The sequence below is a fragment of the Podarcis muralis genome, chromosome 7, assembly GCF_964188315.1.
Source record: "Podarcis muralis chromosome 7, rPodMur119.hap1.1, whole genome shotgun sequence".
Taxonomy (NCBI): Eukaryota; Metazoa; Chordata; class Lepidosauria; order Squamata; family Lacertidae; genus Podarcis; species Podarcis muralis.
Window position 1 is genome coordinate 38,232,498 of NC_135661.1, and position 16,621 is coordinate 38,249,118.

Here is a 16,621-nt window from a genome sequence, read left to right on the forward strand (position 1 = left end):
AACAATTTGCAATCACAGAAATAAAGTGGGTCCTAAGATATTTATCTCTCAAGTATCAAAAGCCAGGCTAAAGTGGTGTATCTTCAGTATACGATGAAAGCTGTGTAATGAAGGTGTCAGACACACCTCTGTGGGGAGGAAGTCCAACAACCTAGGGGCTTCCACAGAGAATGCCCTCTTCCAGACTGCCGCCACCCATGCTTCTGGGGCAATGGAACAACCAAGAGGGCCTTCTCTGCCATTCTCAACACCCAGGAGCGTCTGCAGGGAAGGAGGTGGTCTTTATGGTTACCTGCATCCTCCGGATCTTTCCCCAACCTTGGATTCCCAGATCTTATTGGATGACAACTCCTGTCCTCACTTGTCCATTGGCCCTGCTGGGTGAAGAGGATGAGAGTTGTCATCCAAGAAGATCTGTGGACACAAAGTTAGCAAAGGCTGCTGTAGAACTCTGAAGCTTATTTTGTAATTTGAAGATGACTGGTTTAGCGTAAAATAAACATACAATATTTATCTGCAATCATATTAGTGACCACACAATAATTCTCGGCACTTACGTTAGTCACCAAACGGCTTATCAAACTTCCTATAAATGCTTCCACTTGAAAAGTAATATGATAGAATCACCTTAGAGAATTGGCTTTACAATTGACTCACAGCTGGGCTTTACCTCGTCTACAGAGGAACAGTATATACACATGCTCGATTTTAAGGACGGGAAAGTGAAATATGTAAGAAAAGACCAGTGTCAAACCCAGTGAAGGGGAGGAGTGGAACAAAGTTGCTGGAATGGGAGGGTGTACAAAGGGGTGTACAGATCTTTATTTTATAAATTTAATACATCCATATACCTCCCCCCACCAGCACTCAAGGTGGTGTACTGTAAATGGTTCTCTTCCCCATTTTATCCTCACAACCACTCTGTGTGGTAGATTAGGCTGAAAGGAGGCAGTGACTGGCCCAAGGGGACCCAGTGAACTTCATGGCTGAGCAGAGATTTGAATCCTGGTCCCCAAGCTGTTGGTCTGACACTCTAACCACTACACCATATTGATGTGCGAAGGTGCCTACCCATTGACTTGCCCCAAACAGTCTTCTACCTGAGAAGGAAGAGCTTTGAATGTCCCCTGGCCTAGGCACACCTATTTTCTAGTGGGAGCCTATTTGTCTGTATCACAATCCAAAAACTCAGTGTCTTCTCTCATCACAAAATTCCAATTGCTTCTGCTGTCTAGCCTCACCATGCGCTTGTCGATTGTGGCATTCTCAGCTATCAAACTTAACAGCACGAGTGCAAATGGCAACCTCAGAAAGGGGACAAGACCTGATGCACCTCATTGTTTAATATTGAGTGTCAAGTTAAATCTTGTCACAGAAGAAAAGCCCGAAAGGGTTTTGATTTGCCTATAATGTTAGCTATTAGGCTTGTCGCTCAAACATCAAGTTAAAGGCATTAGATGTCAGAGAAGAGGCTTCAGCGTGAGTTTATAGTCTTTGCTGGTAGCATGCCATCTTTAGAACAGAAAACAAGCAAGCAAACAAAAACACCACTGCCACAACACAGTAAAAGCTGGATGATGAACAATAGAATCATAAAGTTGGAAGGTATCCTCACCTAGTCCAACACACTGCAAAGCAGGAGTCACAGCTAAAGAGTCCCTGACAGATGGCCATCCAAACTCTGTTTAAAAATCTCCAGTGACACCACTTTCTGAGGTGGTCCATTCCACTGTTGAACAGCTTTTACCACCAGATAGTTCTTCCTAATGTTTAGCTGGAATCTTCTTTCCTGTCATTTGAACCCATTGGTTCAGGTTCTTGTCATGATTCTGCTCCATATTGATCCAGAGCAGACTCCAACGTATAGTTAGCAAAGTAAAAAATTAAGCACGGTGCAGGGTTCCCAAAAAATAAACCATAGGCAATCACCTTCATCCAGCAGAGTTTTTACTACTGAAGGCAAATGAGCATAACTGTCACAAATCCAAGTCTTCAGGATTATCACAGTACATAAGAAATCAGGTTGCAGCAGACTTAACTTAAACTTAAAATAAGACTAAAACCTTAACACTATATACAGACCACCACACCAGAAGGAAAGAGATACAGAAAGTGAAACCTAGGCTCCTTCTGGCCTATTATTATAGTCAGCATGACCTGGACAGAAATAGATAACAAAACCAGTTTGAAACAGCTGAACCTTCTGCTTGTTTCCAGACAGGATAGAAGCTAGAAACTTCCGGCTTGCACCAGCTTGTCTCATACAGAGAAGCTTCTAGAACCTTCTTGAATTAATTAGAATAGGAAAGATCTCTACACTTTAAACCAATACTTCCTGTACCAATAAATGCAAACCTGACAGTCCTACCCTCTGGAGCAGCAGAAAACAAGCTTGTTCCATCTTTCATGTGACAGCCCTTCAGATATTTGAAGATGGTTTTCATATTACCTCTCAGGCTTCTCTTCTCCAGCCTAAACTTACCCAACTCCATCTTTACACTAAAGCAAGAGATTTGCTTCCAGGAAGCTACTATGGACTAGAAATAGACAAATTTCTCAATTTCAGTTTCCCTCATTTTTCCAGTCTCCCTCCCCCACCCCTTTTCCACATCAGGTTGCAATTCTCCCGCCACTAGCATTTGAAAGCACATTTATCCTTAATATATATATTTACTACATTCACACTCACTTCACTTGACATCTGGAATAAAAAAATTAAAGAAGTTTTGGGTTGATCTGCTCTTTTTTTTTTTTGTTTCCAATTAAAAAGAAAAAAGAAACCATCTGCTGCTCATCACTGCAATTAGATAGTATGTGTGTTTTCATCTTCTTCAAATCTTCTGAGAGCAAAGAGCCCAAAAAGGTAGGACACATCTGTTATTTATTTATATTTCATTTGAAAAAGATGCACTTAATGGTCTTACAGAGTCCCATGATTAGAAGTAGTGGAGTGGGGGATCTTCAGATTTTGAGTGGGAAATTAAAAAGGGAAATGTTAACAAAAGTGGGTTGTGAGTGTTCCAAGCAGAAACATCTTCCATGTGTTGAAAATTTTAAATGACGCCAAACGGCTTACTGTTTTTCCCGCTTTTAAAATTAATAAACAAATATCTCATTTTCAGATTCTATTTCCCACCAAAAGCACCTTTGCAGCAGCTGAAGATTGAAAATAAAACAACAAAACCAGACCCACAAACAAAACTGTGAAACTTCCATTCAACAACAGTCCAGTTACTGATCACTCTTTCCCATTAATCTTCATGTTCCTGCACCTATGGAACAATCTATTTCTTGTACAAAATCCATTAACACGTGCTGTTCTGAAGCCCCACTCCTTTCAGTAGAACTGTGCAGAGCAATTTCAAGTTGAAGGTGTCCAAGGTCAAGGGAGATTCAAATGCAGAAGAAGGTTTTTGCTATTGCAGATGGCTGGCAGGTGCAGGCAGCCGACAGCATGTGACCCCCCTCTCTGCTAAAACATCTGCACTGTCTGTTTGATGCTACCAGGGAAGGATCAGAGCTCTTGTATTACTATACAAAGCCCTAAACAGCTTGGGTCCAGGATGCCTGAGCTCTTACATCCCAGCCTGATCACTGAGATCATCCAGAGGAGCACAGTTAGCTGTCTCCAATATTACAGAGCCCTGACTAGCTTCAATGAGAAGTTGGGCTTTTAGTATCGCTGGTCCCTTGCTTTGAAATAATATTGCAGCAGAGATGCAGCAGGCATCTTGCTTTTGACTTTCAGGCATCTTTTGAACACTATTTTTTATGCTGTCTGGCCTTTGCAGCTGCTTAAACTTTCTTAATTAGCCAGTTATTAGCTGTGATTCCTGTATCACAGAGGGTTGCTCTAGATGACTCTTGATGTGCCTTCTGACTTTACAATTCTATGATTAATATTAATGCTTATTTTATATTTTTTCTATGGTGCTTTACGTTCCTAGTCTTATACATGGAAAAATATGGTATTTTCTAGGGCACTACACCACACAGGAAGTCTGTATGAACAGAAAAGGCTCCCCATTTTATATGGTTACCCTTCAGTTCATGGAAGGCACTGAGGCTGAGCTAGCATGCTCATCCCCACTCTACCTGATTGTAGGTTTCTTATACATGAACATGTCTGGGCCAGGACCCACATCTTTGATCTACACCAGAAGAGGCAGGGGAGCAAACCATGTCACAGGAGTAGTCAATGTGGTTCCCTTCATCTGTTGCTACTGGACTATAGCTTCTGTCACCATTGGTCATGTCAGATAAGGCTGATGGGAGTTGAAGCCCAACATCATGTGGAAAGGCACCTCTTTGGCTATGCCTGCCATAGATTCACATGCTCTATAATTCCTATTAAAACATCTGAAAGGCTTACCAATAAAAAAGCAGGGCTCACGAATTTCCAGCAAAGTCTCCAGTAGAGGCCTGGTTTGAAGCCCATCATTTGCTGGATGTCTTCACTGAATCTGTCCACACCTGAAGATCAACCACAAATATAAGACAGAAGCAGACAGCGCATGGATACATTTGACAACAACAGCCACTGCAATGCTTGATGTTCACACTACTTGCTTGCCATCCCACTTAAAGCTGATAAGCTGTTCAAATATGACTCATGTTCTATGGGATCATCAAAAGGATGGTGCTCTATGAAATGATGGCCAAATGACTGCCATCTTGAAGTCACTGAATCCAATGAGATTTAAGCAATTTGCTGCAGTTCCTGTGTGTGCTTATTTGGGAGTAAGTCCCAGGAACTCGGGGGGGGGGGGGGGGACTAAGCTCTGGTAAGGTTTCATACATTTGGAATGCTGTCAAGTAGCAAATCACAGCGAAGGTCTGTCCTCTCTAAAACCCTAATTCAGCTCAATTGTTGTAAGCAAAGTCCCTTAATTCTACAAAACCTTTCCCAACATCTGTTAGTATGAGGGTTTTTAAAAACAAAGTACCATTATTTACAATGTTAATTAGCAAATCTAGTTAGGGTTCTGCTGAAATGGGCACATTTTTCCATTTTGCAATGACAAAAAAAGTCACTTCCTTTTATGATTTTCAAGGAGTTCTGCAAAAAGAGAAAGGCATCATGCAGCAACATCTGCAATGCAGCACCATAACAGCACCAAGTTCCTAATGTTAGAATCATAGAATTGGAGAGTTGGAAGGGACCCCCAGGGTCATCTAGTCTAACCCCTAAAGTTGTCCATGGTATCTGGGTTCTCCCATGTGCCTCTTTTTCAGGAGGAAGCCAGCCCAGGAAAATGGAACTAAAGCAGGGAAGAGGGAAAATAATGCCAGAGAACTAGAAGGAAACTAGAAGGAAACATGTGCACATTTTGCCCCTCCTTAAAATCCCTTTGTTGCCCAAAATGACAGTCAAACATATAAGAATATCCACTCAATTTGTAAACACCACAGTTTATCCATGTAATAACAAATTCTTATTTGGAATCATTCTTTGTAAAAACTCTTACATGCAGTCATTCCTTCCCCACATAAACTGACACAGATATAGCTTAAGCTGCCATCAAAACATTTCAGAAAAACTTCCTTTGGCTGGTGCTAAAATGTCAAGTGCGCCTTTCAGCTAAACAGAGTTTTCTGCTGGTCAATAAGGCAACTGGACATTGAAAGAAGGGGATGGCTGGTGTGTGTGAGTGTGTGTGTGTGTGTGTGTGTGTGTGTGTGTGTGTGTGTAAGAGAGAGAGAGAGAGAGAGAGAGAGAGAGATCAACTCTGAAGATAGTAGGTCGGCAGAGCCATGCCAGATTTAACCAATGATCAATTTTAACATTCCATACAGCCATAATAAATTATTTTTTACAGAGCAATGTGTCAACAACAAAAATCATCTCTTAGCTTCCTGAAACAGTTGACTTGAAAGTCTCCCCTCATACTGATCCACAGGGGGGAATCAGCCTTCTACCTTCTATAGCTGATCATATATCTGTCTACATTGACTGGTAGTAACTCTCCAGAGTTTTAGGCAGCAGACCTACCTGGAAATTGAACTCTGCAGGCATAGAAGATGCTCCACCACTGAGTCATGACCCTGGTCTAATGTAGGGAGCTGCCTTCTACCCAGCCAGACCACTGGTCTATTCTACTAGACATCTTTTAAACTCCATTGAACACAGGAACATAGGAAGATGCCTTATTCACTGAGTCATACAGCTGGTCCATTTAGATCAGTGTATTGTCTATATGATAGGGACGTGGGTGGTGCTGTGGACTAAACCACAGAGCCTAGGACTTGCCAATCAGAAGGCTGGTGGTTCGAATCCCCGCAACGGGGTGAGCTCCCGTTGCTTAGTCCCTGCTCCTGTCAACCTAGCAGTTCGAAAGCACATCAAAGTGCAAGTAGATAAATAGGTACCACTCCGGTGGGAAGGTAAATAGTGTTTCCGTGCGCTGCTCTGGTTCGCCAGAAGCGGCCTAGTCATGCTGACCACATGACCCAGAAGCTGTACGCCGGCTCCCTCGGCCAATAAAGCGAGATGAGCGCGGCAACCGCAGAGTCGGCCACGGCTGGACCTAATGGTCAGGGGTCCCTTTACCTTTATTGTCTATATGATAAGGAGTGGCCTTTCAGGATTTTAGGCAGGGGTCTCTCCCAGCGCTATCTGGCAATACCGGGGCTTGAACCTGAGACCTTTAGAATACAAAATGTGTGCTCTACCACTGAGCTATGTGCAGCAGTAAATTTGAATAGGAGCATAGGAAGCTGCCTATACTGAGTTGGTCCATCAAGCTCAGCACTGGGCAGCACTGGCAGGCAGCAGTTCTCCAAGGTTTCAGGCAGGAGGTTTTCCCAGTCTGACCTGGATACACCAGGAATTGAACCTGGGACCCTTTGTGTGTAGAACTTCCAAAGGGAAGGGGATATGAGCAAGAGAAGGAAGAATGGTAGTAATTAGGAAAGAAATAGTTCTAAGAAATGAACATAGTCTGGCTAATTGCAGAGAGTCAGTGACATGAACCGCAACCAAAAGGAAGCTATTCCAAAAGGCCAGTAAATCCGAGTTCAGGAGGAGTAAATAACTTCTGAGTCCAAAGAAGATAGGGATGTTGTTAATGTCATATTCTTTGATCAGCAAACTCCAACAGATATGCCGTAACCTCAGTCACATCCCAGCCTTTAAACTTATGCAGGGAGAGTAGAGGCCTGTTTATAAGCAGCAAAGCAGAAGGCATAGGATGAATTTCACACAACAAATGTTGACCTTGTTTCAACTTTGAGAGGACTGAAGCTATGTTGTCTATTATACTGAAGAGGAGACAGCTGAATCAAAGAGGAAAGAATCTGGAGGGTTAACAAGTGAGTCAAAGAGATGAAGAAGAAATGCAATCTCTATGGAAGGTGTTGATTAACGTCGAACTTTTTATAGGGACAGTTTGAAATGATATGGTGCATGAAGAATTACTTCCACGAACCTGGTTACAGGCCTTTTAATGCAGATGGGGAAAGGGGTGAGGGAGCATGCAACAACCTGCATCATCTTGTCTGGATGATCGTGTCCTCATTGCGCTTTTGGAGTTGCCAAAGCACTTAGGAGGTCTTTGGCAGAAGAACTGAAAGATGAGAATGTGTGTGACCAAGGAGAGGCGTTTGATGAGAGAAAGGAATGGTAAGAACAAAGGGAGAAAAGTTCATAAGAAAACCATTTAAGAAGACACCTGGCTATGACCAGAGAAAAAAGGAAGGGTGGTGGTGTGGGGGTGGACTTCATTCCGTGACGGCAATAATGTGGAGCATTCTCAGTTCCAGACCTCTTGTTTCAACAGAATGGGAGATAATTTTGAGGAGAGCAATGAAGAGAAGAAATTTAGCAAAAAGGCGGGGAAGGGTCTTGTGGCTCAGACTAGGCTACGGAGCACCTTCACTGATGCAAACCTTTTTAAACAGGGATAGGGAAGAGGCAATCCTCCAGATGTTGTTGGATCTTTGCTCCCATGAATTGCAGGAGGTGGGACAAGATGATCCTCGGGCTCCCTTCAGACTCTATGATTCTATAACTTTCTACCTCTGACCATTGGGACTGAAGGGAATTGTCATGCAACAACTTGTTGATGGTACTAGGTTCCCTACTCGAAAGAAAGAAAGAAAGAAAGGAAGGAAGGAAGGAAGGAAGGAAGGAAGGAAGGAAGGAAGGAAGGAAGGGGGATCCAGTCTTAGGCACATTACATTCAAAGCATTACGATTCCACTTTAACAGCCATGGCTTCCTCCAAATATGCCTAGGGGTCGTAGTTTGTTAAGGGTGCTGAGAGTTGTCAGGAGAGCCCTACTCTGCTTGCAGCTTGCTACAATCCCCAGAGATTCTTGGGAAGAGGGACTGACTGTGGTTTAACTATCCAACCCTCTCCCCAAGGAACACTGTCCTAGCAGAGCTTGAGCTTCCCTGCAATCACATGCATTTATACATGATGGGAACAGTGTAATTGAGGGCATAATTAACGCCGTGCTCCCAGCCTTCAAGGTAGTAGTCAGTCAGAAGCTTCCTCGCTCTTACCTCTTGGCAGGCGCATGTGTGATTAAAAAGCCATTTCCCCCCAGGTTGCCCTGCTGTGTTTAGTAAACTCTCTAAAGAGCTGTTATAATAAATACAGCTTCAGCAAGCTTTTCAAGCCCAGGTTATCTAAACGCATTCATTTTCATTTGCAGGAGAAGGAGGAGAGACATCTGGCTGGCTGACAGTGTTATGATCGTCTACACAGTGGGAAAGAGGGGGGAAATTAATCTCTCTGTGTCTCCTTTACTCCACTGGTCTGTGTTTATGTCCTTTGGCTATTTGACATACAGAAAGCATCAGAGGGCAAAGCTCTGTTCTCTGATGTTGAATTGCAACTAATCTCAAAAAGCTGAGCTGAGTGTGTAAATAAAGGGAGTCTTTGACCTGATGTTTTGGTCTCTGTCTGATAGACAGCAGATGAAGACGTTAAAGAAAAAAGAAACACCTCCGTTTGGACTGGACTATTGCATAAGGCTGATGGGAGGCTCACAATATTATATTGATTTGTATATAACATAAAATGCATATGAAAGAACAGCCTATTGAAAACTAGATGTCAAGGAGAAAGGCCATAACATGCCTTTCATGTGCATATTCTAGTATATGGGAATGGAGACTTTTGTTCAACAGGCAATCACCCTGATCCCATGAGCTGCAGTCTGATGTCATACATTCCAGAGCTAGGGATGGAGGAGAAATTCAATTCAGCTTGCATTTAATAGTGAACCTCCTTAATATGCACTTTTCAAAACTGTATGAGAACTGAAACACAGCTGTCTCTCGAAATTTGCACTTCTTCGAATTTTTCAGTTTAGTTTTCCAATCAAACAGCGTTTACCAAAATGCATATGTCAGAGGTGAAATGTGCATAAAAATCAGCAACTGAAAACAACATACAGAAACGCATTATGTTAGGGAAAACAGCTGGCGAAATATGCACATTAGTCAAAACTGCGCACAAAAAGTATGATGATCAGGAGAAATCTTCACTAAATTTCTGACAAGTTTTCATGAGATGTGTTTTTAATTAGGATGTAGATTTCCCCCCCCCCCCAATAATACTGGAACCTGAGCCATTCAATGAAGCTGAATGGTGGGAGATTCAGGACAGGCAAAAGGAAGGACTTCTTTACCCAGCACATACCTGCTGAGGTTCATCTGCAGGAGATGGCTGCAGCATTCATGCCCTGCTTTGGGCTTCTCATAGGAATTTGGTTGGCCCCAGTGGAAAAAGAATGCTGGTCTAGATAGCCCCTTTGTCTCTTCTTCTTTGATTCTTGTTCATCCACATTCCCTTTCTCTAAACTACTATGATGTTACTGTAGCAATTACTTTGGGGGAAAACACTGCAGTTTACTCTGACTGGTTGCAGTCATAAACAATTGGAACAATCCTCCCCCACCGCTGGCTCACCATAAAACCAGGAGACGCCAATGGCTTCTATTAAAACAGCAAACAAGATGGACGTCCCAGCAGCAAATGTGTCCAACAGAGTCAGTATGTAGATTCCACCCTAAGTAACAAGAAGAAAGCATCCGATAAAACAAGCAGCCCAGAAATACTCGAACACTCAAAGCTCTGATTGGATGGGATCTAATTTGCTTGACAACCCATGTAACCAATCTATTTCAGTCCTAGGAGAGTCTGACTCAATACATACCAGTCCCCCCCCCCCCAACCTGGTGTCTGTGATGGACAGACCATTGGGTTATCATCCTGGAGGCTGTTGGCCAATAATGCAGAGTAAAAGTAGGAAGAGACAGATTTAAAAGAAACAGTTCTGTCATGGGGAATGATAAGTAAAGAACATCAACTTGATCTCCAGGAGTGGGGGAGAGGGGGATATAAATGCAATAAATACATTACTAATTTTTAATTCTGTAATTTGAATCTCTCACTGGAGCATAAGACAACAGGATTTTCTCTATCATCTATGTATTGGGTCGGCAGCAGTTTCTGGCCATTGTGCCAAATCGTTATCTCTCCGACACAAAATTTGACGGAAGGATTGGCAGCTATCCGCTTGGTAGTCACTTGAGTTGTTGCCCAAGAATAGGCACAGACTTCCAAAAGGAACACTTACATTTGTTATGCAAAAGAGAGCAACAAGGAAGGTGCCAAAGGAGACCCCAAATGTGAAAAGCTTTCTATGTCTTTTTAGGATGTGGAAATCATCTGCTAAGCCAGTGATGACAGCTTCCATGCCACCCATCTAAAAAGAAAAAGAAAATTAAAAAAGAAAATTGCAGGTTAGCAAAAATGCTTTATCATTTAACCTTCTCCCATTTTTTTTAAAAAAACTGGTATAAATTAATTACTCCAAGGGTGGCATCCAATGCAAGTCCTACGCAGAGTAGACCTAGAAGTAAATGGACATGGCTAACTTAGGATCATTTATTTCAGTGGGTCTACTCTGAGTAAGATTCCCAGAGTTCTCTGTCAAAAGGAATTGATAAACCATTCTGAAATTGTAGCTCTGGCAGCGGAATGGGGTCACCTAACAACTATTGGCATCCTTAAGAAACTACAGCTCCAATAATCCTGGAGAGTCACTGTGAATCAGTATAGACAATACTGAAGTAGATAGATTAATGACCTGATTCAGTATAAGGCAGCTTTCCATGACCCAAGATCCACCAAATCTGGCTTCTGGAGCCACCTTGAGAGTCGAATTGGCCAAGGGAAACTCATCAGATGAGGAAAATGGGAGATGGCTATTTTCTGCTGTTTGCCACAAACATCTGGTAACCAAAGATATCTTGTATCCAGACACCATATGACATCTGATGACAATGGACAGACCAATCCTTTTGGGGGGGAGGGGGCCTGTCTTGAACCTATTACCAATTAGTTTCATCATGATCCAAGAGCTAGTAAAATGAGAGGGAACAACAGCAACCACTCTCTATAGCCAACATCTCCTCATAGGAATGATTTCGGACATGTAAACGAAACTACTTCTCCATGCAGCACTAATAATAATAATAATAATAATAATAATAATAATAATAATAATAATAATAAATTATTTATACATACAGTAATTAAACTATGGCACTCCCTCCCATGGGGAGGGGCACTGTGATAGCAACCAACTTGAATGCCTTTAAAATAGGTTGGACAAATTCATGAAGGAGAAGGCTAGCCACAATGGCTATGCTCTACTTCAGGCACAGGCAAGCTTGGCCCTCCAGACGTTTTGGGACTACAACTCCCATGATCCCTAGCTAACAGGACCAGTGGTCAGGGATGATGGGAACTGTAGGTCCCAAAACATCTGGAGAGCCGAGTTTGCCTATGCCTGCTACAGTCAGATGCGGTAATGCTTCTGATTACTAGTTGCTGGAAACCTCATGAGGGGAGCACAGGTGCCAACTATAGGGGGCCTTGGGGGCCCAGACATCCACAATTTTGGGGGGTGGGTGCACAGCACCCACAGCACAGACTCCAACACAACTTCCAGTTTCTACCTTATGCTGACATACATTGGGTCTCTTGCTTCCTCCTGATAAATGACTGGTGTCTTTCAAGCTTTTATTCCTCTTGAAGGTGATGGAACGGCAACAGCCCCCCTGAGCATCACAGTCTGTCAGTTAGTCACCCTCCTGTAGTTTGAAGGCTCTGTTTGTTTTTCCCAGAAGTGAACTCACTCTTGATTTAAATATAGAAATCTTGATGCCACTCCAGCATCAAGAACAAGAAGAACTGAGTGCAGTTAGAGTGCTCTGAATGTATGGGGCAAGTCTGAAGTTTCAGCAAGCCACTTAATCCCAGTTAAAGAAAGTAAAGACAGACACTTATGAAAGTTCCCCCGTGCCACTGGTTCCCCTTCTCTAAAGCTCTCTTAATACGTTAACAGACGTTGAGGGACCTGATTGTGAAATTACATTTAGGTCACTGAAATCCATGATGAAATGACTGAGATTCATTTAACTGTTATTGTTCAAGCACCAGCCATAAACACAGGCTGAATCCAGACAGAAATGAAATCCTAGTAAAACTTTACTGAGGCAGCTAAACAAAAACAGTGCATGATTTGAGAAAAGAACATAGGGCTTTTGTCTTTCTTATTTCAGGCCTTGTACATAGCAGAGAGAGATTCAACTAACCACACAGAGGAAAGCTCCCCCAGAACTACATAATCAACCAGAGAGTGTGCTAACTCAGCAATTTCATGCTGCTCTGCTTGCTGGCTAAGCAACCGCCTCCACCACCACCATCTTGGTTGGCCTGGCTTACTGATAACAGAAATAACCCTTAAGTTAAAAACTGAATGATCTCTGCTGTGGGACCTCTTACATAAATGGAGCAGCAGCGTGGGAGTGACATTCATATATGTGTGTGAATAAAGAATGTTGCAAATGAAAAATAACATATACTTACAGAACTGTCAATACCCAGTGAAAGCAGCATTATGAAAAACACTATTGCCCAAAAAGTTGATCCTTTAAGGGTTGAAATAGCTTCTGGATAAATGATGAAAACTAATCCAGCTCCTGAGGAAGAAAGAAAGAAAAATAGTTTCCTAATTGCACAACTTTAGGGCAAGATTTTATATTTATATTTAATATTGGTTGGTTATGCCTTGGTTAGAGAGCCTTCTTTAATATCGCCTCTAATTCAGTTGCTTCCCTTCTCCCCCCCCCCCCAACCCTTGGCTGAAAAGTTATATATGCTGCATTGTAATGCTTGTAATATGTCAGCAGGTGTCACTATAGTGCTGCTTGCACAGCTTGCAACATCATGTATGTGGCCTAATCCTGCCTGGAAAGGCTTCTGCTTCGGGCCCAAAATGTGTTAAGAAAAGATTGGCTGTTTACATGTTTGTTATAGGTAGCAACACTGTCACCTGTTATAAGAACATCAAGTGATACAGTAAAATATTATTCCCTATAAAATGAATTAGGAAACAAGCCTTGAAAATAACCAGTCTTTTCTTAAAACATTTCTGAGACAGAGAAACCTTTCCAGTTCTGCAGGATTAGACCACACTCATTTTGCAGCATGCAACTCAGAAGACTGAGAGAGGCACATAGGCCAGAAGTGAAAATCTAGAGGAGAAAAAGGAGAAAAGTACTGCTTCAAGGTGGTGCAGAAGTGGTTTTGTCAACAGCACAAACAGATAGACATTGCATATAGACCAGGGAAATAAATCCCACACAAACATTAGCCAGAAATTGTACTTTGGAGCCTAGATATGTGCTTCTTGTTGGGAGCGAAGCATCATTGTTACCGGAACCAGTTTTTGGGGGTAGAATAAACAGAAAGGCAAGATGGAATTGATGAGGGAAGAATAAGTTGCCTACAAGTAACTATCTGTAGATCAGGCTTTGCTTCCTTCCTCCTCCTCCTCCACTTAGTGTTAGGCCTTCTTTTCTGCGAACCACATGCCTCCATGATGGCCACATGCAATCTTGTACTCAGAATGGCTTTCTTTGCCTGAAGTAATAAACCTTACAATACTTTATTCTTTCAACCAGCAGGCTTAACCAGACTATACATACTGTATAACAGCATACCATTGCTATATTTTCCGGGTAGGTGGGTCACTGTCACTTACCAAGAGAGAGAGGAGGAGGACTGAGGTGGCAGTGTGGTCAATGTGGTGTAAACACAGTAATGGACCCAATCTGGTATTGCAGGTAGCGCATTTAAAAACACAGGAAGAGCCTGCTAGCTGAAGCCAATGACCCATCTAGCCCAGCTTCCGGTTCTCAATGTGGCCACCCAAATCCCTGTGGGAAACTCACAAGCAAAACCAAAGCACAAGTAGCAATATCCCATCCTGTGGTCTCCAGAAACTATTATTCAGTAACACTGCTGCCTCCAGCCATGGAGGTAGAGCATATCCATGATGGCTAGCAGCCATTGATAGCCTTCTCTTCCATGTATAATCCTAATTCTAAAGCCATTCAAGTTGGTGGCCATCACTGCCTTCTGTGGGAGTGAGTTCCATAGATTAACCATGCACTGTGTAAAGAAGGGCTTTCTTTGGTAGAATCTACACACAAATAAAAAATGCTTTTTAAAAAAAACGTTTTGAATAATACATTGAATTTTGCATAGTCCACTGTTGCCATCTAGTGTCACGCTTGTATATTGCACTTTACAACACATTTCAAACTGTGTAGATGAGTCATTTATCTGTCCTGAATTCTGCAACATTCAGATTCATTGGCTGTATCCTGTCATGTGGCATTTTCAACTAAAAAGGAGAGGTGCATAGGTTTATGTAGTTTGAAATGAGGAAAGTGTGCAGATGCATTCTTACCTTCGGTGGCCACATCTTGAATTTTGACTTTGTATACATGTGCCATGTAGCCCAGTATAGAAAAAATGGCAAATCCAGAGATGAAGCTAGTGACACAATTGATCGTACTGGTCATCAGCGCATCCCTAGGAGAAATCAGGAGATGATGAAAAGGCAGCAATCAGATCCCAGTGCCAAACCCAGTTAAGAACCTCATGCAATGTCATTTTAGTAGAGCTAAACACAAATTTGAAGTACTGTATACAATTTGACTACTGTTTTTTAATGCCACCACCCAGCATCAATTTACACCAAGATCATCAAATTCTGCTGACCAAAGCATCTGTTTTGAGGTGACAACTTGTGGTAGATTGCAATTTTGAGTGAACTGGTGTCAGTGTGTTAATACTCCGAGTGTCAGGAACAGAAGGCTCAGGTAGAGTCAATCAGGCTTGTCCGAGTGAAAAGAAATCTCATGAGATCTCCACACCACTTCGGCATAGTGGTTAAAGTGTTAAGACATGTGTTCAAATTCCTACTCAGCCTCAAAAATCACTCAGTAGTGCTGTACTGTACGGAAACTTTAGTGAAAAGCTCATGGGTAGAGTGCTTTCCTCACTTTCAAGGAGGCCACTGGATATATATATATATATATATATATATATATATATATATATATATATATATTTGCTTTCGTAGATTTTCACGGGTACAGGAATGCAGGTTTTGGTGTCCTCGGGTATCTTCCCGTGTAAAAGTTGGGGTGTCTAGGCGACGTTTTGACGAGGTCTCACTCGTCATCTTCAGGCTGGTGCTTTCGGCTTCTTGTTACTGGAACAGAGCAGGATCTCAGTGTTTGAGTTCCTATAAATACTGTTGAGGAGGTGTGGCCTCCAATGTTTTGGGCAGAGAGGAAGTTCCCAGGCTAGTGTGCCTTTTCTTCTTTTGTTCCTTAATTGCTTGAGGGATATCTTGAGTGATTTCTTGAGTGATATCCTGAGTACCACTTAGGTGGGTCATTAGGTGTGGATTAGTTGCTAAAGCCTTTGTGTCTTGACCTCTTGAACTTTGTGAAGAGTTTTTCTGAGAAGATGGGTGTACTACATTTAGTTGTGCTCTGGCTTGGCTTCGTGTATAGGGGCGAGCTGTGGTTTTGTGGCCTGTGCCAGCCAGATCTGTGTAGGGATTGCAGGGGGGTGCAGCATCCGGAGGTGCCACCATGGTTTGGCTACTGGATGGTGTCTGTAATTTATCTGTGGAGAGGGTCTGGGTTTGGGTCTGGTGTGGTTGATTGGTGATGGCGTTCTGTGTGCCTCTGGATCTGGTGTCAGTTTTTGTGGGGAGGGCTAATTTCCAGATGTCTGGCAAGCGGGATGTGTCGTCACGCTTGTTCATGTTGTGAGGGTGTTTCTCTATCTCGATGGCTTCCATGATTATTCTCTTGTGGTGATGTTCCATGTTAGAGAGCAATTTGGAATCTGCAAAATTAATTTCGTGTCCTGTTTCTTTCATGTGTTGGAAGAGAGAGGAAGTTTTTTCTTCTTTTTTGACGGCATTCTTGTGTTCTGCGATACGTGCATTTATTCGTCTGTTTGTTTGTCCAATGTACGTGGCTGGGCAGACTTTGCAGGGTATTTCATAGACCCCTTGGTTTTCCAACTGGATTTTATCCTTGGGGTTTCTGAGGATATTGGCTATTTTTTGACTATTGGTCTGAGTGGTGTTCCTTCTTTGTGTATCTTGGGGAGGCCGTAGACCCTACCTACCAACCTATAAAAACAGATCCCACCACCTACCTGGAAAAAACCACCAAATCCAAAATAAAAGCCTCTCCTATCAGTGAAGAAATCCAGCTAAGAATCATCC

General features: G+C 42.5%; 1 protein-coding gene across 2 annotated transcripts in view; it reads right to left on the bottom strand.

The window, feature by feature from the left end:
* Window positions 1-16,621, bottom strand: part of SLC6A2 (solute carrier family 6 member 2) — a 68,016-nt gene that overhangs the window by 8,841 nt on the left and 42,554 nt on the right. For both annotated transcript variants that reach the window (XM_028740126.2, XM_028740125.2), the window contains 5 exons: window positions 14,777-14,901; window positions 12,889-13,001; window positions 10,589-10,717; window positions 9,919-10,018; window positions 4,373-4,473 (listed from right to left, as the gene is read on the bottom strand). In XM_028740126.2, the coding sequence (XP_028595959.1) occupies window positions 4,373-4,473; window positions 9,919-10,018; window positions 10,589-10,717; window positions 12,889-13,001; window positions 14,777-14,901 (568 nt within the window). The remainder of the gene's footprint in view (window positions 1-4,372; window positions 4,474-9,918; window positions 10,019-10,588; window positions 10,718-12,888; window positions 13,002-14,776; window positions 14,902-16,621) is intronic.